Source organism: Protopterus annectens, chromosome 14.part0 (assembly GCF_019279795.1).
Source record: "Protopterus annectens isolate FY-2018-M chromosome 14.part0, PAN1.0, whole genome shotgun sequence".
In the NCBI taxonomy this organism is placed as follows: Eukaryota; Metazoa; Chordata; order Ceratodontiformes; family Protopteridae; genus Protopterus; species Protopterus annectens.
The window spans coordinates 81,174,968-81,200,755 of NC_056748.1; the positions used below are offsets into that span (position 1 = coordinate 81,174,968).

Below are 25,788 nucleotides of genomic sequence, written 5' to 3' on the forward strand. Positions count from 1 at the left end.
AAAATGCGGTGAAACAGTTAAGCGTTTTGTGCACTGTGGTTGCTGTGCATTCCTTTGGATTATTAAATTATTTGTGTTTCTACCACTTGTTTGGGCTTTGAGGTGCTTTTTCTGGTGACATTTAGTTGGAGCTTGACTCTCATAAGCATCTATATCGCGTTGTTTGAGCTAAAACAACTCTGTCTAAATGGTTATCTGATTGTATCACCTTTGCTTATTCAGCTGCCAATATGCCCTTACAGTATAAAATTAAAGGTCACTCAACCACTGCAGTTTCTACATCCTCTGCTTTTTCTGCCAGACTTCCTATTGATAACATTTGCGCAGCAGCCACTTGGTGTAAACCTCATACTTTTATCACTCATTACAAAGTTGACAGGGCCTCCTTTGGATCCACGGTCCTGAGAAATATACTCCAGTGAGCCACCGGAGGTAGATGGTGCTTGGGATGCTACCCATCAGTAAAGAATGAATGGCAAGATTGAACAACTTCACATAAAGAAGTTATGTACTTATCATAACGTTCCATGTGAGTTGTTCATCTCGCCTTCATTCTTATGTTCCTCCCTCCTACCCCCTCCTGGGTTCTCAGAAGACCTAGATGCTAGATCCTTCCTGGTCACTCAACCTTTCTACACTCTCTCTCTTATGGAGTTATAGAATGACATATGGTATTATTGTACGCAGCAAACAAGATCTGAGGTAACTCATGGTGCATCATGGGATAGGGACTTGGCCTGGAGCTACTTGAAATCCTCGAGCTTTGTAGTAGGTGCTGACTCAGAGCCGAGGGATCGGCTTTGAACCCATCAGTAAAGAATGAAGGCAAGATGAACAACTCACATGGAACATTATGGTAAGTACATAACTTCTTTTTTCTGAAATCCCTCTCACATACTTTCATGAAAATTTGTATCAAGTTGTGTAGTCTGGGATTGTAAAGGGTTTTCTGTCTAAGTGTTGGGACATGAGAGGCAGAAATATCTGAATCATCAGAGTCATCAGAAATATCAGTGTTAGAAGTAGATTTTACATTATGTAAAAATTTCAGATTTAATTTCCTAGCATACATATGTAGGTCTAGCAGTAGATTTGACAACTGTGCTCTTTGAGAAGGAATGAAATTCAGAAGAGTAATACTGCGGTGGTGGTGCTGCGGTAGCATTGTCGCCTCACAGTTAGACGTTGCACGTTCGATTCTCAGTTAGAGCGTCTTCTGTGTGTCGACATGCGTGAATGGGCGTTCCTTTGTTGAAGGTTGTGCGTTAGGCCCGGCAAGCCAGCACGTAAAAATCTACTGCCAATCATTAGCGGACCGGAGTTCCGCTGTGGCGACTCCTAACTGGGAAAAGCCAAAAGACAGTATGTAAAACATAGTAATGATCTTTTCAAAATGTCCTATCAGTGAGGTTGAATACAGCAAAACACATTTGTTGTAACACCGAGTCAAAATTCTGTAAGTTACTATTAACTGCAGTAGGCATACTATCTTATAGGCTGCTGTCATATCCTTTCTCAGAAATACTCACAGAGAGCCTGACAACAGCATTTGTATCATGTAAAATGGTGTTAACTGTAGCAGGCATACTAATGTGTATGCCACTATCATTTCCCTTCATAGAAATACTCTTAGGGAGCCAAACATTAGCATTTAGATCATATAAATTAGTGTTAACAAAAGCATGCCTATCATCTTGTAAATTAACATAATTTATATTGTGCATCAAATTATCAGAGAACCTGACAACAGTGTCCAAAGTATGTCTGGAATCATGTTGTGCATTGCTATAATAAAAGAAAGATGTAGTTCCTAATTCCGATGAAAACTTCTGGTAACTATCCTTTCTCCAGGGTCCTGAAACTTCCGTGGACCTCTGTTTCTTGAAAGGCTCCTTCCTCTCCCTCTCTGTCTCACTTTCCCCTTGTACGAAACTTTCTGTGGGGATTGAACTAGATCTATAGGAACTGCGGCACTGGAATGAGCTGGAGACAAAAAAGTAGAATTATCACTGCTGTTGTTTACATTTAGTACATTCGCAGTGATAGGGGGAGTGTCCGCTTCACTTCCTAAGGTAGTTGTTGGGTTGCTATGGTTGCTAGAGCCATCCAAACTGTAACGAGAAAGTCCAGTAGAACTCGTGGCATTGTTTATATTAGAACTAGTTGCACTGTTATGTGAATGAAGTCTGTTGGAGTTCATGGAGTTGTTGAATCCAGTAGTATTCCTTGTGCTTTGATTAATTATTGACAAACGGTTATTAGCTGTAATGAAGAACTTGCCCCTTGCGTTCTTTCTATTAACTGGATATGCAAGACTGTTTTTATACTGATAAATGTCCCTGTTAAGTTTTTGTTTTTTTATGGTTAATTAAAGCTGTGACATGCCTTTCTATTCTTTGATTAATGCCCTTATAGAAGTGTTCATACAAAGCAAAGTCATTGTTTTGTAGAACTGCCATGTTAAGGTCATTAATCTAGGTTCTCAATTCTTCATCTCTGATCTTGTTATCTGCATTTATGATCTATAGTGTCTGCAAACCCGTGTTGTTATACAGACTCTTGAGTGTCTCATATAGAGTGGCATTAGAGGAAGCAATATTAGGAAACTTGCTAAATCTTAATCCTTGAGGCACTATTTGTTGGCTAATCCAAGTATCCAAATACAGAATATCATACTCTATATTTTTGAATGTTTTGAGTCTCTCTAACTTAAAGATGTCTGATTTGTAGTTATCAGACAGGCGATCAGAAATGAGTAGGAGAGTCATTGCTTGCTAATAATAGCGGCCGTATGTTAAAAGGATTGCTGTTAACATTAGTTTTTAATAAACCAAGAATAGAGCTGTCCAAACTCAGTGATGCCATGGTGTTGAAGGTTTCATTTACCATAACATTATTATTACCAACTGCATCCGGCGGAAAAAGTACAGTAGGCGTATTTACAGTAACAGTTCCATCTTGAGGTAAATGTACATTATGTAACAGTACATTAGTTGAACTGGATGGAACTGTATCAGGCATTGAAAGTTGTGTATTTCTTATGAAGACTGACCTTATCTGTGGAACAGGCTAACCACCTGTAAATCCGTTGTACCTTTGTAGAGTTTCATGTGCTCTCACAGTGGTATCTCCCAGTTTGTACATTAAATCAAGTAAGTCTTGAGGAATAGGATGTATAGATAACTCCTTTAAATCTGAGCTGCTAGATCCAAGTTCTGTAGCTGCATTTTCATCCATTGTGCCAAGCCAAAAAACACGGAAAAATAAATACTGTGATATAACTGCAAAAATAGAAGAGGTGATACTTATATTTCATGAACTTCTAAATATAAAAAAATAAATAAAATGAAAAGCAGCTGCAACAACAGATAAACTTTTAAATATTTAAATAAATAAAAATACGCAGACTAAGAACAGATAATTAAGCTTTCGTTCTTTATAGGTGGTAGAACTTCTTCAGAATGCAATACATTTGAATGACAATATGATAAAAACTAAGATACATACCATGTGAGAGAACATTAGAATCTTATTAATGCTTATATACATTAACCAATGAACTAGCAGTATACATTCAAACTGAACAAAAGAACACTTGTAATACTGAATATATGCAAATTAATCAGATAAACCATCTCAGAGCACATTTTGTGGCACATTAAATTGTTGAAAGCATATTTTAATGGAGATATAGCATTGAGGGGTTTATATGTCTACATTGAGCATGGTGTAGGCTTTGATGATCCATTTTTTATGAGTAAATGGCATAGTGTACAGAAAACTGCATCTAAGATGTTTATACAGCTTCTAATTGGTTATTACAAGCAGCAATTAGACATTATTAATCAGAGGTTGGATGTGAATGTTGAATCTGTGCCAAAGTTTATTGATTCCAATAAGTTTAAAGGTATGCATAGTGAATATATTAAGGTCATTAATGCTCATAAGTCTAAGTTGAAAGCTCGGAAGTTGAAAAAGTTTGATAGAGGTTTGATAGATTATAAAAATAATGTCATGTACTCATGAAAGATGTCAAACACACTGCTCGTACTGCTGATGGTGATCGGAAGAAGGTTAAATTTAAATGAAAAAGAGGCCATTCTATTCTTAAAACCCTAACAGTTCCAGCAATTATGAATCAAGTGCTTCTGATTTTTTGTCAAATCTTTCTAACACTGACACCGAGGCAGAAGTGGTTGATTTGGTTGATATGACTTCCCCGAGCAACAAAAGATTTAGAATATGGAAGGGCCCTTTAGATGAGGGGGGGGGGTGGAAACATGAGAGGATATCAGAGCTATATTCAGGACACCAACCCAAATGTGGTTGATACTGATTTGTGTGATATTGTGAATGATTTGGTTGTTAGTTTGTCAACAGCTAGTTTGTCCATTTCAAAAATGTGAGTATTGAATAAAGGTCTGGGATTTGTCCCATCATTTTATATCTCTTGAGTATTCCACTGTTTTGGATCTAAAAGAGTTTTGTCATACCTTAAACTTGAGATATTTTACAGTCAAAGAGATAAATGCTTCTGATATATCTTTAAAGTTTAAAAATCCACTTTCCAACCACCGCACCATCCAGCTGTTTGAACAACAGGTAATTTGTTAGCTAGGTGTAAGCAAAAATTTGATCTTTAAAAATGTTGGTCATAATCTAACTAAAAATGAAAAAGTAGAATTGGATAGTTTAGTTACAAATGAACAAACTATAACAGTTAATGCTGATAAGGGTGGTGCGGTGGTATTATGGGATTCTGTTGATTATGAAAAAGAAGTTTTATGACAATTAGGGGATAAGACTTCTTATTTTAGGTTCATAGGTGTGTACTAGGCTAATGGCCCCGGAGCCTTTACAAGCCTAGCCCATAGAAGTGTCCTGGCATTGTGCTGCCCAACGTTAGTTTCCAGTGCCTCTATCAAGTAGAGCCACTGGAGTGATCCCTGGGGTGAACTTTCTATTTCCCATCCACTAGTCAAGATTTCTCTTGAAGAGGGCCAGTGAGGTGCTCTGATTGACATGTATGGGAAGTCTATTCCAGAGCATGGGCAGTCTCTGGGTTATGAACCTGTCCCTCTAGCATATTCTGTTGATTGTGGTAATGAGGCTGAGGTCTCTGGAGCATGTGGTGCAGAGGGATAAAGATTTCTTTAGCTGTAGCATTTCTAACAGAGCTGGGTCAGACATAGCTTTGTAAGTCAAGCAGAGATTGCCTCTTAGTAGATGATATCTGACAGAGAATAGCTGGAGTTTTCTGAGTCTGTCCATGTAGGACAAGTGTTTAATGCCTAGGATCCTCTTCATGAGTTACTTTTGTGGCGTCTCCAGCTCTTGCAGGTGTCTATTGAAGTACATGCCAAATGGGGCATTATACTCTGTGATTGTTCTAATGAGGGATGAGTAGAGAGAAATGATGACCTCTTTCTTCCTGAATGGAAAACCCTTGGTAATGAGATGTGCCACATAGAAGGATTTTCTGACCACAGTGGCAATGTGGTTGTCGAAGGAGAGCTTGCTGTCAACCTGTGTCCCCAAATCTCTTATAACTTCTTCAGTGTTCAGTAGGCTCCCATCGATGTGGTAATTAGTGGGAACTGAGTATTTCCCAAAGGGGATGACAACGCATTTTTTGGCATCAAGCTTAAGGCCATGGTTCTGACAACAGTCATTGGTCTCAGTGAGGCTTTTCTGTAGGATGTCTGCATCACTTGGAGAGTTAATAATGGCTCCCAGCTTGCAGTCGTCTGCGAACTTGGTCAGCCAGAGTCCCTCTGTGTTGGCCTGGACTTCTGAGAAGTAGATGTTAAACAGGCCAGGACCAATCCCTGTAGGACTCCACTCATGACTGGTCAGCAGTCTGACTTGGAGTCTGCTACTTTCACACTGAGGGGTTCTGTCTGTGAGCCAGTTTGCAACCCACCTAACGATATAGGGGTTGATGCCTAGTTTGGCGAGTTTATCAATAATTCCTGAGTGAGGAATGGTATCAAAGGCCTTGGCCATTGAGGTAGGCTGCATGAACTGCCTTACCCTCATCCACCGCTCTGGTGACTGACTCAAAGAAGTCAACCAGGTTGAGCAGGCATGATCTAACTTTCACAAAACCAAATTGCATGGGATCTAGAGTTTGGAGATTCCCTATAGCCTTGTTAATTAGGTCCATGATGATGCTCTCCCTAGCCTTACATATAAGACTCATCAGGCTAATGGGGCAATAATTTCCAGGGTCTGTAGTTTTTCCTCCTTTATGGAGAGGAATGACTATAGCAGTGCGCCATTCGGTAGGGACAACACCTGAAGTGAGGCTGTGATTGAACAGGGCACACAGATGTGGTGCCAGTTCATTTTGTAATTCTTGTAGAATGGAGCCAGGGATATTGTCGGGTCCCATGGAAGCTGTATTCTTGGCCTTGGACAATACAGCTTTAACCTGTGCTGCAGTAATGCTAGGTGCCTGGCATTCTTCGGGTATTGAGATTGGTACTTTGGGGGAGAGAAGGGTAAAGTTGGTACTGAATCTGTAGGCCAGTATGTTGGCAATATCTGTTGATTCAGTATAGGAGGTACCATTGTGCAGTAACTCAGAGCAAATCTGAGTATTTCCATGGAGATTCTTGATATAACTATAGAAGGCTTTGTTGTTGTTTTCAGTGTCTGCCACAACTCTGCCTTCATAGCTGACTTTAGAGGTTTTGATTAGGGATCTCAACTTTTTGTTGAGGCTAATAAGGGAATTTTTCCAGTCTTGGGACTTCACCTTTTTCTGCAACAGTTTCTTCCTTTTATTGTAGAGTTTTTTAATGGCAGAGGACCATCAGATTGGCTTCCTTTTTTTGGAGGAGAGCGTCTTGGTTCTGGGTATGGCTAGTTCCATGCATTTATGTAAGTGTTCGTACAGTGCATTGGTGTATTTTTCAGCAGTCAGGCATCTATTTTCCATTGGCATGGCTGCCGTGAAGTTAGCCACCTCTGTTTTTAGGAGTCCAAAGTCAGTTTTGGAGAAGTTTTTCATGGTGGATACCTTTGTGGGGGGTGTGAGTGACGTGGATTTCCATGGTGATTAGTTTGTGGTCGGATCTAACCAGGGAGGAAATGAGTATTGGTGTATTGGTGTAGAGCAATGGTTGCCCATGTTAGTAATAACCAGGTCAAGGATGTTGCTTCCTCTAGTGCGGATAAGAATGAGCTGGTCCAGGGCATTGGAACTGATGAATTCCAGGAAGTGTTGGGCCAGTGCATGAGTAGTTTTCCCAGTTGATGGAGGGGTAGTTGAAGTTACCTAGTATGAGAGTTTTGGGTTGGATCTTAATAGTTTCCAGGGTGCTTAGGAATATGGAGTGAGAGTCTTGGGACATGGTTGGGGACCTATAGCAGGCTATGACCTGAATCGCCATCTTGCCCAATGTTAGTTTTACCTGGAGTATCTCAGATGCGTTATGCTGGGCTACTAGTCTGGAGGTGTGCATATCCTTTATGAATATGGAGACACCCTCGCTTTTGGAGCATTGGTCTATGTTCTGCGGCAGAAAGGTGTGGAATTAGTTATAGCCTGGTAGTGCAGGGGTACTTTGTGCTGCTTTAAACCAGGCAGCACAAATGTCAATGTTCTCCATTTTGAGGAGTGCTTTGAGAGAATGCATCTTGACATTTTGACTTCTAGCTTTGAGCAGCATGACCTTCAGATTACATTTATTTATAGCTGTTATGGTGGTAATTTGGTCTTTGGAACACCGCCTAAAAAAGGCACTATGGGGTGGCAAGACCCTTAGCCAGTACCCGGAAACCGAGGGATGAAAGATCCAGGCCTTCTCTGGCAAAGCGTCGAGGTCTGTCGATCATGTCATCCCAAGCAGACAGATACTGGATCTCCTTAGTATGACACCAGAAACTTACCCAATTGTTGAAGTCATTCATTTTCTGTTTGTACTGCGGTATCATTCTGGGTGATTGTAGGATGCTGCTCAGGGCTAAGGTCATACCTGCCTGGGCCACATAATCCGAGAGCTCCACCATGTCTCTTTTCATGTAGTCCAGGGAGGTGCATCTCAGGTCATTCACACCCACATGGACAATGACAGAGTCATACTTGTACTTGTTGTGGAGTGACCTGAGTGCATGTGTTATGTGTCGGATTCTGACACCTGTTAGACAACTGACTGTTACCTTCTCCTTTTTCAACCTAATGAGTGGGACATCAGTTTGCCTCACTATTGAGTCACCTATGATTATTGTATTGGGCAAACTGTTTTGCCTTAGGGGCTTAGGTTGAGGTTGAGGGCACACTGTGTAGGTGAGCTATGTGTCTTGTGGTTTGTGCTGTGTTATCTGTTGATCCCAGGTTAGATTTTAAAAGGTATATTGACAACCTTTTGAAAGAAGCTAAAAATTGGGGGCTGATCTCTGAAAATTTGTTGCAACAATTTATGGTAGAAGATCCTAAACAACAACTTTTTTACATACTACCTAAGATTCGTAAGGCAATCAAAAAATCCCCCAGGTAGACCAACAGTGTCTAGAAGGGGCTGTCTGACTGAGCCATTGTCAGTTTATTTGGAAGAACAACTTAAACCATTATTGGAATTAGTGAGAGGCATATCAAGGACACTACCAAGTTTCTGAGGTCAATGAACGATTTACAGATACCAAACAGTTCGTATCTACATACTTTGGATGTACAATCATTATATACAAGCATTCCCTATTAAGGGAGGATAATGGCTGTTAGGTACTGGTTAAGGTATTCCAAAATGTTTTCTGATTCACTTATAGAGTTTTTACTAAACCTATTGGGTTTGGTACTTGAACACAGTGTTTTCCGTTATAAAGATGAGCATTTCTTCAAATCAAAGGTACTGCTATGGGGGCAACATTTTCCCACATTTATGCAGACTTGTTTATGGGCTGTATTGAGCTGTCATTAATTTATAGTGACAGTAACAGTTTTAAGAAACATCTGATTATGTGGCGTCGCTTTCTTGATAACTGTTACTGTATTTGATTGTAAATTTAGAATTTTCGTGTAAATTTGTGGATTACCTTAATGGCAATACATATGGCTTGATGTTCTCGGGAAAGGTTAACTTATTTAATATTGACTTCCTGGATGTTAATGTTACCAAACTGCTGGATGGAACCATAGCCACCAGTCTTTATAGAAAGCCTTTAAAAAAAATTCTTTACTTGAGGCTGCGAGTTGCCATCCGATTCGTACTATTAGGAATATACCTAAAGCCCAATGCATAAGATAGAAGAAAATTTGCAGTTCAGTGGAAGAATTTGAAGATGAAGCAGAAAAGATGGAGGCCAAATTTGTAAGTAGGGGCTACAATAAAAAAACAGGTTAGGCAAGCAAGATTTGGTGTGTCCAATATGTCTAGAGATGAACTACTTAGTTGTAATGATAAAAATACGGTAAGTCATGCTCAAAGGTCCTTACCTAGATTTTTTACTACTTATGGTACAAGTATTTTAAAATTTATGATATTGTTAATAAGTTTTGGCACCTACTGAAAACTGACCCATTCTTTGAACAATGTTTAGACGATCATTTCCATTTTGGATTTAGATGAGGTAAGAATTTGGGGAAGCATTTTCCTTGGTATAAAAAGGCTGGTATGAATACATGGAAGTTTAAACATGGCAGAATATATGGCAGTACCTATTGTGGTAACTGCACATATTGTAAAGCAATTTTGAAAACAAAATCATTCTCGTCTGTTAATATCTCTATGGTTTTTAATATTAGCCAATAAATTACACATAAAACTGAATGGGTGGTTTATATGGTGGTATGTTTTTTTAATTTTTCCAAGTCTTTTGGGTTTCTAATACCATGGTGGGAATGGACCCCATTCCTAAGTCAAAGTATGATTAAAGTTCATGAAATTAGTATTGTTTCAATCTTTGATGTCAGCCAATAGTGCTCTTCGCAGCACCCACAATGTGCCCAGTAATGACTCCTGCAGTTCGTATGGAGTTACATGTATTGGTAACATATCTATATATGATTGTAAATTGTTTTTTATAAGACCCTTTTATAAGACCCATTGCTCCTACTACTATTGGAATTGTCTGGGTATCTTTCTTTCACATTGCTCTTGTTTCGGCATGCAGATCCTGATATTTTATGACTTTGTGTCTCTCTGTACGCAAGACACTGTAGTCACTGGGTGCAGCAATTTCAATGATCAATGCTACTCTTGTCTTCTTTTCTTGGGCCACTATATCTGGTTTCCTAGCATCTATCTTTTGAACTGTTGATAATGGATGATCCCATATGATGTAGACTTCTTCATTTTCTATGATGCTTTGTGGCTCATGTTTCAAGTGTTTTTCGGGCACTTCAGTACCATAATGTTTGCACAATCCCCAGTGCAACAGTCTTACCACATTATTATGCCTTTCAGTATACAGTCCTTCTGCCATTAGTATGTCACACCCAGCAACAAGGTGCGTAACTGTTTCTAATTTGGTTTTACAAAACCTACATTTGTCTTTTTCACCCACATGTTCAGTGGACTTTATAAACCAACATGCATGCAGCCCACTATCTTGGGCCACCAATATTAACCTTTCATCTCTTGGTTTGAATTTGTGTCTCCTTAACCATTCCTGTGTTCATTCCTGATCAACATGAGGTTCTTCCAGAAGTTTTCTATACTTGCAACTATATGTATGCTTTTTCCACATCTCTTGCCTTCTCATCTGATCCTTCACCTTATATTCTTTCTTTTGTTTTTGGCACATTCAGTTGCTGCCTGATTTTTATCTACTTCTGGTTTGATTAATATACCTGCATGACGCCGATAAGCTTCTGCTAGATTAAGCAGAGAAGTCATCTTAGATTTATTCTCCTAATGTTTCAAAACTTTCACTACGTTTGGGTCTTGTGAGGTCAGCAGATATGTGTGGAGTCCCACAATTGCAGATTTGTACATATAATCAGTTTCAAGGAGGCCCATCCCTCCTTCAGAATGGGGAATATATAATCTTGGTATGCAATGTTTGTTTGTCTTTCGGCTTTTCCTGGTAAGGGGTCGCCACAGCGGAACTCACCTTCAGTGTCATTTGGTGAGCATGAAGCATCATTCTTGTTTTCCTATCTAATCTATCCAACATGTTTTGGGGCCAGTCAATCACTCCAAAACTGTAAGTTTGGACAGGAAGAGCAAATTGGTTTATAGCTTGGATTTTGTTCCTAGATCTCAGTGCTATTTTCAGGTTTAAAGTTTTCTGAAGTATTCCTTACTAAGTTTTATTCGCATTTGTTTGTGTTTTATTGTTGATCTTTCATCAATTCCCAAATATTTATACACTCCTTCTTGCTCAAGTTCTTTTATATCACATTCTTGTCCCAGACCGATGTTTTCCAGGCATTGCAGTTTTCCTGCTTTAAAGGTTGCTTTTGCACATTTATCAAGACTAAATGACATTCTTATATCATCTGAAAAAGTTTTGACAACTTGCAATTGTGCTTTCAGTTCCTCATCTGATGAGCTATACAGTTTTAAATCATTGACAAAGAGAAGGTGAGAAGTATTTACACTTTGTTGTTTTCTGAAGCCAGATTATAGCCATGACCTAAGGTGTTGAGCAAACAGCTTAATGGTTTAAGGGCAAGGCAGAATAGTAACTGTGACAGAGAGTCACCCTGGAATATCCTCCTTTGAATTTTTTTCCCTAGGATAACAATTTGTCCTGTATCATGGATCAATTGCAAAGTGGTCTTCTACTGTTTCATTGTCACTGTAATGTAGTCAATCAGTGTGGTATGTATCTTATATATTTTTAAGCACTCTTTTATCCATGAATGAGGGATACTAGCAAATGCTTTTTTGTAGTCAATCCATGTCATACTTAGATTCTTCGCCTTTTTACAGTTCTCCACTATGACTTTATTTAACAACAAATGATTCTTTGTTCCATATGACTTTCTTTTATTGCCCTTTTGTTCTACTGCCATAATCGAGTTTTCTTCTAAAGGACTATAAACTCTGTCAACATCAGTTCCCATGTATAGTTTATACGTCGTCGGAAGGCACATTATTGGTCTATAATTTTTAGGGTAGCTTGCAGGTTCACTCTTAAGTAGGAGTATTGTTTTTCCTGTTGTTAGCCAGGTTGGTGTCTGTTCTGGGTGCACATATAAATAGTTCTTACTCATGGCTAAATCTTCGTGCAAAGATGTTAATACTTTTAACCAGAAGTTAGGTACTACACCTGGGCCTGGGGTTTTCCAGTAAGAGGCTTTTCTTAATTTCTTTTCATTCCCTCTAGCTGTTACTCCATCCCATTTCATACGCTGTACCTTTAAACTTCTTATTCTTTCTTTTACTTCTTCTATCCATTTAGCATCTTTGTTACATTCCACAGGCTCTTCATAGATATTTCTCCAAAATTTCTTCTTTTTTTTTGTTGTCTTTCAATTCCTTTTGCCTTATTTGCCAGTTCTCTATAAAACCTTTTTGGGTCATCAATAAATTGCTTATTTTGCACTTTTCTTTTATATTTATGTTCGTATCTTCTAAGTTTTTCCACCTGTGCTGAAATTTTTAGTTTGTTATTTGCGATAGTGCATGATAGCTCCTGATCTGTTCTAATATTGCACATTGCTTTTATCACATCTATTTTTCTTAGTGTTTTTGTCGATCTATTCCCTTTTCAATAGTCTTCTAACAGCGACACTTCTTGTCTTAATTGCTTTATAATTTTCTCTATTCTATACTTCCATGATGGTATTCGATTTCTCCCCTTCCTTTCCCTCACTACCCTGTGTTCTTGTGGTAGAACTTTATCAGTTATTAATTTAGCTGCACTGTAACATATCCTGTTTACTTCTGTTATACCGCATGGATCTCTATGAACAGTCCTAATTACTGTGTTTATTTGTTTTATCAGACTTCTGACTTTTTGGGTTTTATTAACCTTCTGCAGTTTATTTCTTTCATTGATCTTGATATATCTGCTTATGTCTATTAAATCAAGCAATTCTTCTCTTAGCTCATTTTCTTCCAAACTAAGGGCACATACCTTGTTTTCCAATTCCTGCTGGCATTCTATAGAGTATGCCAGTATGGGGCCTTTTATATGGACCAAACTTCAAAACCCTTTAAACAACATATAGCAGTTCATCTCAGTGATATTAATTACAAGCACTCTAGAAGTGCATTACATAAGCATCAATGAGAACATGCTTATGCACATTTTATTTTTGTTGGAGTTAATGTAGTGGTTGGTGATGGCTTATCTAAATTATCTAAACATTATTTATTGGCTGAAAAAGAGAAACTTTGCAGCATCAGATTAGGCTCTATGTCTAAACCAGGTTTGAATGAGTATTGGTAGGGACTCTATTATTGTAAATGCATTTATATTTTTAATATATTTAAACTATTGCAATATTTATTTTGGATTCTTACTTGAATTATATTGAGGTTGATAAAATTATATTTACCGTATTTATGAATTTAGTACTAGACAGCTATTGTACTGTATAAAAACTGGTACTGTTAGTTTAAATGGCAGGTCTTTAAACTTGATGAGCTGTGGAGGTCCAGTTTGCACTGATGACGCCAGTGGGTATAACTGCTTTGCTGGAGAGCTTTCTTTTGCCAGACTGTTGATTAATAAATAAGTATTGAACTTTGCTGAAGTTCTGGACTTTATTAAATGAATGCTGGATTTTTGTCAATGATATCTATATGTATATGTGTGTATGTGTATATCTGTATGTATATATATATATATATATATATATATATATATATATATATATATATATATATATATATATACATGGATGGTTACAGTATTTAAGAGTGAATCCTCTTAAAAGCCTGTTTTCCAGACTTTTGTCTGCTTTGCATGTGAAATCATGGTACAGGGTGTTGGGATTTGACGGGGGTGGGGGGGGGGGGTAGCCCATTGCAAAAAAAGAAAATATTTTTTTTTAGTCCTCTTAAATTTAATGTGTGTTATATTCATAGTTTCAACATTGGAACCTTTGATCTAACCCTTTATTTGACCCAAAAGGAGTACTGGCATAGCTCATACCTTTTTGCGAATATGTTTCTTTAATGCAAACTGATTTAATGTCCTTGATCCTTTACTATTTTCAGTCTTGCTTTCTGTTAGTAAGGCATGCCAAATGGTGTAAGTACAATGTTTAGTGTTTTATAATCATGTGATTACAAAATGGAAGTTAGAAGAAAGTCACCTCTGAAAGCTTACACCATGACTGTTTTTTTTTTAATTGATGCATTATAACTCTGTTAAGCCCAGCTGTCAACAACTGATAATATTATATACATGTGAGTACATTTAATACCCACATATAACTTTGCATATGAAATGAGTAAATATCACAGTTTTAAGGGGCTGTAAAACAAAATAGCATACTGAAATAATGTTGTGATAGAGCTACCCAAGAGACCAAGCCCTAAATATTTTCTTTTTGTTTTCCTCCTTTGCCATGTAGTATTTCCCCAAATCTGGAGCTAGAAGCTCTCTTTAAACGTCACTTTACTCAGGTGGAGTTCTACCAGGGATCTGTCCTCAACCCTCATGATCTGGCAAGAGTAAAGGTAAATAAAAGTTGCTTGTTAATGTTTTCTGTTGTAGTACTTGCCATGATTTCATTTTGTAAAACTACAGTGAGGGATTATTACCGTTTTTGTTATTCCTATATATTTGTTAGGTGGAGTCACAATATGTGATATAAGGGATTATTTATTTGTCATGGACATGAACTACAAATTTAATCCTTGCAGATGTTGTCTGGTAACCTTCCTAATATGCCTCAAACACTCACATACACTACCTGGCATTATCAAGAGCTGACCTTAGCAACTGACATGTGATCCAGTTGTCAGTTTTTTTTCTAGTAGAATACATTACAAAGTAAGGCACCACTTAGGCAGACTTCTCACATATCTCTTGCAGTACCCCCTTCTGCTGCCACTTAAAATGTCACTGGTAGTAAATCAACAGAATAATGCATCGTGACATAAGCTGAGTACTTGACTATGTATAAAGGATTATACTGTCTTGCTTATAGGTGAAATCTAGTGACACTGGTACAACAGCATGACTAGCATTTTATGGCAGCCACAGTCCATGCATAACATGGCTATACTGCATACTACACATATTTATATATGGGCAGGTGTTAAATATGCATAATGACTGGTGCTATAGGCTTAGAGAATAAGTTACATGATGAGTGATGAAGCCATAATTCATTTTACGACATTCCTGTTCTCCCTACAGTACCATACATTATGCATATCTAGCATTTAAACCTTGCATATTCTGTTTGTTCTAAGCAGTTTTGGAAGTTTTTGTTTCACAAAAGAGGAGAAGGAGGAGAAGTAGGATCCATTGTTTGTGAATGAACATATGAAACGGGGATTGTCTTTGTTTACAAGTCTTAGTTTTGCAATTTTCTTCTGGGCAGAAATGTAGACATAGTTAGATGTACTTCTTGCTATTTTTTTTAATGAATGGATTTTTACCAGGTTAGTTAAGTATATTGCCAGAAGTGTGGCTTTGTTTTCTTTGTTGTGCTATTATTTTGGAGAGGGAGATCTTTTTTTATTTGGTGTGGTCTCATGGTTCAATGAATTTAGGTGTGGGTTAGCTTTTTTTTTTTCTTTTTAATTGTAAAGGTTCTTAGTTTGATTTGTTGCCATTTATTTTGTGGATGGCATCAGCAGACGTAAGAGTTAAGTTGAATTAAATAAAATAAGTTGAATGGATGAATTCAAAAAGGGGAAGAATTTTGAATTTGGGTTTGTAGTTGTATTGGCTAGGATTTTTTATTGAGTTTTTGGGGATTCCAAATTAGATAGTTTGATGGTTCAGTCAGAAGGGAGAATGGTTCAGTTGCCAACTTCATGTGACACGGTTAGAAAATGAACACTGATTTTTTTTGTTCTAGAATTGTACTGACAAGAAGGTTTGCTTTAATGTGTTCACCTCTGACATTTGATGTACTCTTTAGAGAAGGGATGGGAATGATATTGTGCTAGATGTATTACATTTGTTGTTTTTGAAATTTTTATTGCATAAGTGTTTTTAAATATTTCATATTGCTGGTTTGATTTTTCATAACAAAGTTTATATGTTTCAAGTTTGATATAAGGGCTTTCACAGTAGGGTTGAGATTTTTTTGTAAGATGGCCAGAAAAGCTCACTTACATATTAGGCAATTTTTTTATACTACAGCCTTATTGTAATATGTGTTCCATGTTGTTCTCAGGCCTAAATAATGCCTTCCTGAAACTATCAGATTTTGAAAACTATGAAACAATGATCCTGTTGTAGTGTACATAAACAGTTTATCTGGGACTCCTAGAATATATCTAAAAGCATAATCTGATGTTGTTATTCTTCTTTCCATTTATCACTGATGGGTTCGGTTCTGAGCTCCAGGAGTCTGCTTTGCTTCTGGCTAGGAGCCAGCCATTACCAATTCCGTACCCTGCTGTTCGGTCTCTCTACAGCCCCTAGAGTGTTCATGAAATGCATGGCAGTGATAACAGCTCACGTAAGACTAAAAGAATTCTGGGTGTTTCCATAGCTAGACGACTGGCTCCTTACCGCCTCCATCAAGCATCTTCTGGTAACTGCCCTACAACATACTCTCTCTATGGCAAAATTGTTGGGAATATCGATACATTGGGAGAAATCAAATCTTATCCCTACTCAACAAATAGAATTCATTGGAACAGTGGTCAATACCCAGTCTTGTCTGGTGTCACTCCCTCTTCACAGGCTCCACTGATTGAGGCTTCAAATCCGAGTGATTCTTTCTCAAACACTAGTCCCTGCAAAACAAGTTCTCCAAGCCCTGGATTCTATGGCTGCATCAATTCCAATAGTGCCTCTAGCAAAGCTTCATATGTGAATTCTGCAATGGCTTCTTTTGTGTCAATGGTTTCCAAACTGTCATCCCCTGGATTACAAGATTCGAATAACCAACTCTTGCAAGCAGGATCTGCTTTGATGGATGAGGCCAGATGAAGATCTTTGGAGCTGACCCTTTCAACCCTCACAGCCCACAGCCATTGTGACCACGGATGCTTCCCTGATCAGGTGGGGGGGCCATTTTCAGGGAAAGACTGTCCAAGGCACATGGTCCGCCTCAGAGGCCCAACTACATATCAGTGTCCTAGAACTGAGAGCCGTGCTGTTAGCATTGCAGTCCAATCAGACAATATGTCAGTGGTCTGGTACATCAACAAACAAGGAGGAACCAAGTCCTACCCCCTTTGTTGAGAAGCCATGAGAATCTGGCAGTGGGCGATAGCTTCCAACTGCTTTCTGATAGCAACGCATATCACAGGGAGCACCAGCGTCATTGCAAACAAACTGAGCAGATACATCCTCATGCCCCACGAGTGGTCCTTCAACCCCAAGGTGGTGTCTGTAATCTTCAGCCACTGGGGCCAGCCTTGCTGCAATCTTTTCACTTCCCCATTAAACACCAAGTGCAGCAGCTACTTTGCCCTACTTCCCCCAGAGGAGGAGTCACCGAGGGATGCTCTGATCCACAATTGGCCCACGGGACTTCTGTACACCTATCCTCCCATTCCTCTGATACCACAATTTCTAAAGAAAGCTCTTCGGTTGAGATGCAAGGTGATCCTCATAGCCCCATTCTGGCCTCGACAAGTCTGGTTCCCCTTTCTTCGGCCTCACTTAGTATTTCTGCCATGGATTCTGGACCCTGTACCAGATCTTATCACTCATCCCCAAGGGTTGAGTCACCCGAACCTGTCCACTCTCAAGCTGACAGCTTGGTTTCTCCACTTCCGCTAGTTGCCAGGCCGGCTAAACTCTCCTCTCCTGTTTGAGACATCATTCTGGCCTCCAAAAAACCATCCACCAGAAGACTATATCAGGATAAATGGAAAAGGTTTTCCATTTGGTCTAAGGATAACATGCTAGACCCGTATTCGGCTCCAGTTACTGCAGTGCTTCAATATTTGGCTAAGTTTTTTGATAAAGGAGGTTATGCCTCTACAGTATGTGTAATTTAGTGGCAATTTCCAAGTTCCACAATGGTATAGATGGCACCCCTCTTATTTTGTTACATTTTTGCCATGCTTTCCTCAAAAGGACGTCTCATCTTAGGCCTCCTCTAAGACAGCCTGTAGTACCATGAAACCTAACTTTAGTCCTCCAATCCTTGACTCAAAAGCCCTGTGAGCCTGCAGCTAAGTGTGACCTAAAGTTTTTGTCGTGGAAATCTTTCTTCCTAGTTGCCATTAACTCTGCCAGAAGAGTTTCGGAACTGCAGGCATTGTGTACCAAGAGGCCCATCTGGTCTTTCATAAAGACAGAGTGTCTCTTTGAATGAACCCATCTTTTCTTCCCAAAGTTGTTTCTGAATTCTCTGTTAACCAGTCCATTGATCTACCTGTGTTCTTCCTGAATTTTGCCAATAGAGGAGAGTATTGCCTTTCCACCTTAGATGTACATAGACAATTAAGATTTTACCTAGACAGGACCAAACCTATCCGTAAATCTGAACAGCTTTTCATCTCCTTTTCGGGACACAAAATGGGAGAGGCTGTTTCCATGGTTACATTATCAGAATGGCTAAGGGACTGCATACGAGTCATCTATTCCCTCCATAATGAATCCATGCCAAAAGTTAAAGGCCACTCCACTAGATGTATGGCAACTTCTACAGCATTCCATTCCAGGGCATCCATGGATGACATCTGCACAGCAGCTATGGGCTAAGCCTCTTACCTTTATCAATCAATACAAATTGGACCTGGTCTCCAGGGGGAGAGCTGCCTTTGGCTCAATGGTACTCAGGAATGTTCTTCCATAAGGGCCGCCCATGGACCTCAAGGTAGCTTGGGATTCTGTCCCATCAGTGATGAATGGAAAGAAGATTAACAACATCAGATAAAGAAGTTATGTCTTACCATAACGTTTCCATCTGTGTTGTTCATCTTCTTTCATTCATCACATCCCACCCTCCTTCCCCCTCCAAAGGCTCCTGGGGGATGCTTTGGGTCTAAGTGGTGCACTAGGGTACTTGCATTGAAGTGGCCTCAGCTTTACTTCTTTTCTTAGCAAACTCAATCTGAGGTAACAGGGAGAAGGACATTCTGGGTAGAGACTTAGCTCAAAAGTTTTTTTGGCTGGTGCCAGCCTGGTAATAGGCCGACTCAGTTCTGAGGGCTCAGAACCGAACCCATCAGTGATGCATGAAAGAAGATGAACCACACAGATGGAACGTTATGGTAAGACATAACTTCATTTTTTATTACACCACTTTATATAGAACTACAGGTTGGATAAATATGAAATATGAAATATGTGGGGCTTAGATGTTATATATGCATAATATCTGATGCTATAAGGAGAAGGAGCAAATTATGTGATGAGCGTTGAAGCCATGAGTCAAATTACAAATTTCCTGTACTAGGTATGTTAACCTAATGGCTTCTCTATACCTTACCAACCTTGGATTGGATTGAATGAAAAGGGTAGAATGTATTACAAAAAAGGTATTTAAGAACAAGTAGTCATTGAAGGTGGGTGCCTGACAGGCAGTATAAGGAAGCATATACTTATTTTTTTTTTATTAAGTGCCTAGTGGATACATGAAATGACATGTCTAAGGAGGCTGTGCATTTGAAATTAGTGAGTGAGTTTAGTAACGCATGAAGTTGACATAAAGCTGGTCTGTCTGGGATAAAAAGAATATGACTTAGGGTACCTGGAACATGCAGCTTATACATAGGTAGGGCAAGAGGAAGCTTTTCTGACATAAGTTACATTTCTGTTGTTGTGCATGTGTAATATGACTTCTTACAGCCTTAACAATATTGAGTAGTGACCCCACTAATTAAACAGAGTTTAAAACAATTTACTGTTTTATCGTCTCAGATAGAGTCAGCCGACGCATGTCTTATTCTCGCTAACAAGTACTGTGCCGATCCAGATGCTGAAGATGCTTCCAACATTATGAGGTTAGTACAGTACTTCTGCAGTTAATACTTAATTTTTGTTGTAATTAGTTCCAGTCTGGCACATAAACCAGAAAGAACATAAATCGCATGCAGTGCAGTTTTACTTAGCATTCCATATGCTTTGCCTTAAAAAGAATCTGATGATATAACATAGAAAATATATAGAGATTGCTATGTGAGTAAAATACTGTTAAAATAAGGAGCAGGGGATGAAATTATTATAAGTAGTAGTGTTAATGACACTCACAGAGGTTGCAGTTATGAACTGTGTAGAATATAAATGTGATCAAATAATACCACCAGACGTTTCTAATTCACTTAAATGCAGGCATTTCACACTCTTGACAGTTTCTCATTTCCCTATCTGATGTTCATCGTGCATACAGCTGCAGTCATAACAGATGGGTTCTCCTGCCGTCAGGCGGGTCCTCGGTCGGCCGAATTCCAAAGTCTAGGTCCGGCGTCGGTTGTCGTCGCTTCTTCCCTGACATCAGTGCGACAGGGATATAAAAGAACCAGCCATCGCCATTTTCTTCAGTCTTTCTTGCCGCGCAGTGCCCGAAGCAGAAGCAGTTCGTAAGTGCCGGTCGGCCAGCTCCTGAAATTACGAAAATTTTGCAATCGAATTCTTCTTGAAAGCTAAGTACCCCATTGGGGAAACTTTTCTTGCCTCAGACCGATGTCAGACACAGTTAATAATTGTATTTCATGTGGGAAGCAAATACCGCATAAGGATTTCCATTCCCTCTGTATTCCTTGTTTAGGCCCAGACCACGACATCTCGGTCTGTCGCTTTTGTGCTACTTTCAATAAACGCACCATTAAGCATCGGGCGGAGTTCGCCCAGCATTATTTTGGCCAAAAATTTAACTATATTATGTCGTCGGATACTCCGACTCCAGTTTTGTCTAAAAAACGCAAAGACAAGGACCAACACATGAGGTCCGCGGCCTCTACCGACACCACGCCAAAGCCGACTACACGTGGTCCGGTTCTCAGCGAGGCGCCTACGCAGCCCCTGACTACCAACGACACTACATTGGTGGTGTCTCCTGTGCCCGAGGTCGCAGGCTCCTCGGCCCACACCCCGACTACAGATACCAAAGCCACTCTTGGCGGTGAATCTCAAAATGTGGACAGGTCTACCTCCTCTCAAGGTGTTTTCAGACCTTTCTCTTCTTTTTCCATCAAGGCTTACACTAAGTCTAAAGCAGCCATGCATTCTAAGAGACCAGCTACACAAGGCCCATCTCCAGGCCCCATGCCTAAAAAACAGATGCTTAAAATGGCTGAGGATTTGATTACTCTTATCAGGGGTTCACAACCCCCCCCCCCCCGGACAAAAGGCCCAGAGTGGAGGAAGAATCCCCCTCCTCTGTTCAGGACTCCATTATTTCAGAGCATTCTGATGAACAGGAACATTCTTACTCCCCTTTTGAAGATTCTGATGCTGAGGAGTCCATCCCCTCTGTCTCCCCCCCAGAGGATTACTCATTTGGGGAAACTTTGCATACCTTAAGGGAACACTTCCACTGGGAAGGCCAAGATTATTCAGATTCCAAGAAAAGGCTTAGGGAATTTCTCTTGCTACCTCAGCACAGGCCTCTAGCTATACCTCCTGTCTTGGACATACTAGATGATGTGTACTCGGAGGCCTGCCTTAACCCGTATTCTCTACCTCCAGCTCCAGTCAAGCCTGACAGGTACTACAGGGTTCCTGACTCACACCAATTTCTAGACAAAAGCCATGCTGCTGACCCAGAAACTATCTCACAGGGCCCCAAGGGAATTAAGGCCTCCACTGCTAAAAATCCATTGCCTTCCGAGAGAGATTCCAGATCTTTAGAAAGGTGGGGAAAAAAGGTATATACCTCGGCCACCTTAACCATGAGGGCATTAAACTGTCAGTTCCATATGCTAAAGTACCAACAGTTTTTGTTATCACAATTGAAAAGTAAAATGTCACAACCTGAACAACCAGACTTGAAGGAGTTGCAGGATTTGATGCATAGTGCAGAACAAGTGGGTAAACATACCTTACAATGTGGTTTTGATGCTCTAGAGGCCTCATGTAGAGCTGCTGTTACAGTATTAGTTATACGTAGGCATGCCTGGCTCAAGGAGCAAACCTTACCAGATCATGTCAAAGCCAAATTACTAGATGCCCCTCTACAAAAAGATGTATTATTTGGTGCTAATGCTGAGGAGGTATTAAGGAAAATGGAGGAAAAGGCTAAATCAATGCAAACAGTGAAAGACTTTCTACAGGTACAACCCCCACGTTTCAGTAGAAATTGGCCTTCCAAAAATTGGTCCTTTCCAGCCACGGACAGACCCCAAAGAGGTAGATACAGGCGCCCGAGGGGCAGAGGGCAGTCCCAAGGATCGTTTAGAGGCAGACAATGGCAAGCTCCTACACAAAGAGGTGGTGAGGATAACTCGCAACCATTCAGAAAGCAAGCCCAATGACTTTCCCCTTTGTATGCCAAGCAAGACTCAAATGGCAGCACCATTAGGCGGAAAACTGGCATTATTTTCAAAAAATTGGCATATTGTCACAAAAGACAAATGGATCCTGGACATTATAAAGAGAGGCTACAGATTCCATTTTCACACCCTTCCAAAAATGAGAGGCATGCCAAACCTGCCACACAATCAAAGGGCAGAGGCACAAAGACTAATTTCAGATCTCATAGACATGAAAGCTATTCAAGAGGTACCTATGCACGAACAAGGTCAAGGTTTTTATTCCAGACTATTCCTGGTACCAAGGAAGGGAAAAGATTGGAGACCTATTTTGGACCTATCCATCCTAAACACATTTCTACTAGTACCAAAATTCAAGATGCTCACTCTACAGCAGCTTCTTCCCATGCTGGGCAAGGAGTCTTGGCTGGTAACATTGGACCTCAAGGAGGCATACCTGCATGTCCCAATCAGACAAAATTGCAGAAGATACCTCAGATTTCTTGGAGGTTCAACCCATTATCAATTCTCTGCATCGCCCTTTGGCTTATCTACTGCGCCCAGAGTATTCACGAAATGCCTGGCATCAGTAATTGCCTACTGCAGACTTCAAGGGATACAAATATACCCCTATTTGGATGACTGCCTGATCCAAGCGGACAGCAAGCACATTTTACTGGAACATCTGGCTTATGTAATAATGTTGTTGAATTCTTTGGGATACACAGTCAACAAAAACAAATCAAGATTAATACCCTCTCAGAAAATAATTTTCCTGGGTGCCAACTTGGACGCAAACACCCAGATGGCCTACCTCACGTCAGAGAAGCAGGGGCAACTAACTCAATACTTCAGAACACTTGCAAATTGCACCAGGCTGACTGCAAGGAAAATCCTGCAGGCTCTGGGATTCATGGCATCTTGCATCTTACTAATCCCATGTGCAAAGCTGCATATGAGGAAACTTCAATGGTACCTGAAAAACCTATGGTCTCAACACAGCCACAGCCTGGAAACAATAATACCACTAATTCCATGTCTTCAAAAGGAATTTCTGTGGTGGGCTCAAGCATGCCAAGCAAACACAGGTCTCCCATTCAGCAAGCCTCAAGCAAAGCAAGTCATCACAACAGACGCCTCGGACTACGCCTGGGGGGCGCACATGACAGATCGGTGCATTCAGGGCAAATGGTCCCAAAAAGAAAAGCACCTGCACATCAATCAAAAGGAGATGCTAGCAGTAATAAATGCTATTATAGCTTTCAAAGACCTCCTGCAACCAGGTCAACTATTGATAAGGACGGACAACACCACAGTAATGTGGTACATAAACAAACAGGGAGGAACCCATTCTTACCCCCTATGCAGACTGGCCATGTCACTTTGGAACATGGTCATGGACTTACAAATCGAACTACAAGCACAGTACTTGCCAGGCAAGGAAAACACGCTGGCAGATAACCTAAGCAGAAGTATGACAGATCCACACGAATGGAAGTTGCATCCTCAAGTTTTTACAGAGATAATTCAAGCATGGGGAAGACCAAACATAGATCTCTTTGCTTCCCACGAAAATCACCAATTGACAAAATTCTGCTCAAGGATTTTTCACCCAAAGGCCTGGAGAGTGGACGCTCTCTCTTTCAGTTGGACATCAATGACAGTTTATGCCTTCCCACCTCTTCCTCTGCTGCCCCAAGTACTATTAAAAACCAGAGCAGACAGACCGAAGATGATTCTCATTGCTCCAGACTGGCCAAGACAACACTGGTACCCACTCCTGAGGAGCCTGACGCATTCCCCACCATGGACCCTGCCTCTAATGCCTCTTCTTCTGACTCAGCACAGCTTCAAAACTCTTCACAGTCAGCTAAAAACACTCAGTCTAGCCACATGGAAGATTTCTTAGCATTACAACAGACCCTACTCTCCAAGGAGGTGCAGGATGTCATTTTGGAGGCCAGAAGGCCGTCTACCAGAAAAGCTTACTCCGCAAAATGGAAGCGGTTTTGTGTCTGGAATGAGAAAAAGGGCCAGGATCCTGGAAACCTGAATTTACCTCAAATATTACAGTATCTAGCTGAGCTGCTAAGCAGTGGACTTTCTTTCTCCTCCATCAAAATCCATGCCTCAGCCATTTCTGTAGAATACAACACTGATCCACCCTTATTCTCTCACCCCCTCTTAAGACAGTTCCTCAGAGGGGCTAAGAATCTAAAACCCCCAAGGAAACAACCAATACCTGCTTGGGATCTCAATTTCATTCTAGAAAAACTGACTTTGCCTCCTTTTGAGCCAGCTGCCTCATCAGATTTGCAATATTTGTCCTGGAAAACAGCTTTCCTTCTGGCTATTACCTCAGCTCATAGGGTATCGGAACTACAAGCTCTCATGGCTGTGCAGCCTTTCATCATCTTCCATCAGGACAGAGTTTCCTTACGAACCAACCCGTCCTTTATGCCAAAAGTGGTATCCAGGGTAGCTTTGAATCAGGCTATACACTTGCCTACCTTTTATCCTAATCCTCAAAACAAAGGGGATAGATTACTACATTCCTTGGACATCCACAGACAACTGCATTACTATTTGGACAGAACAAAGCTTTTCAGGAAATCAGATCAGCTCTTTGTGTCCTATGCTATAGGAGCACAAGGAAAGCCAATTTCCAAACAGACTATCTCAAAATGGATAGCCCACTGCATACGCTTTTGCTACTCTTTTCATGGCAAAACTGTACCTACAGGCATCAGATCTCACTCCACAAGGGCCACGGCTACCTCTGCAGCTTTTCTCAGAGGAGTTCCTACCAAAGATATTTTGGAAGCAGCCACTTGGAGCTCTGTGCATACCTTCTCCAAGCACTACCACCTTCCATTATACTCCAAATCTAGAGCGGGCTTTGCCACTGCAGTCTTGCAGGGCATTCTGGATCCTCCTAGTTCCACCTAGTGCCTACCACCCCTTTCTTAGCTTTGAGATTCTACCCATCTGTTATGACCGCAGCTGTATGCACGATGAACATAGTACAGTTTTGTACCTACCATAAATGTGGATGTTCGAGTGCTAATGCAGCTGCAGTCCAGGTTTCCCTCCCTCCTTCCCCTCTTGGGACAGGACTATACTCATGCTACCTGATTGGGGTATTCATTCTGGATGTATTTGCTTGCACTACTATATTTGAATTATATTGCATTGCTTTATCACACAAATTTATGTATTGCCTCCCTTCTGGGGGCACCTGACATCTGGGGCAAGAAAAACTGAAGAAAATGGCGTCGGCTGGTTCTTTTATACCCCTGTCGCACTGACGTCAGGGAAGAAGCGA

The 25,788-nt window shown here is 40.3% G+C and overlaps 1 protein-coding gene across 32 annotated transcripts in view; it reads left to right on the top strand.

Moving 5' to 3' along the window:
* KCNMA1 (potassium calcium-activated channel subfamily M alpha 1) overlaps positions 1 to 25,788 on the top strand; it is a 4,085,072-nt gene that overhangs the window by 2,116,133 nt on the left and 1,943,151 nt on the right. For all 32 annotated transcript variants that reach the window (XM_044055788.1, XM_044055796.1, XM_044055806.1 and 29 more), the window contains 2 exons: positions 14,480 to 14,585; positions 19,915 to 19,997. In XM_044055788.1, coding sequence (XP_043911723.1) covers positions 14,480 to 14,585; positions 19,915 to 19,997 — 189 coding nt within the window. The remainder of the gene's footprint in view (positions 1 to 14,479; positions 14,586 to 19,914; positions 19,998 to 25,788) is intronic.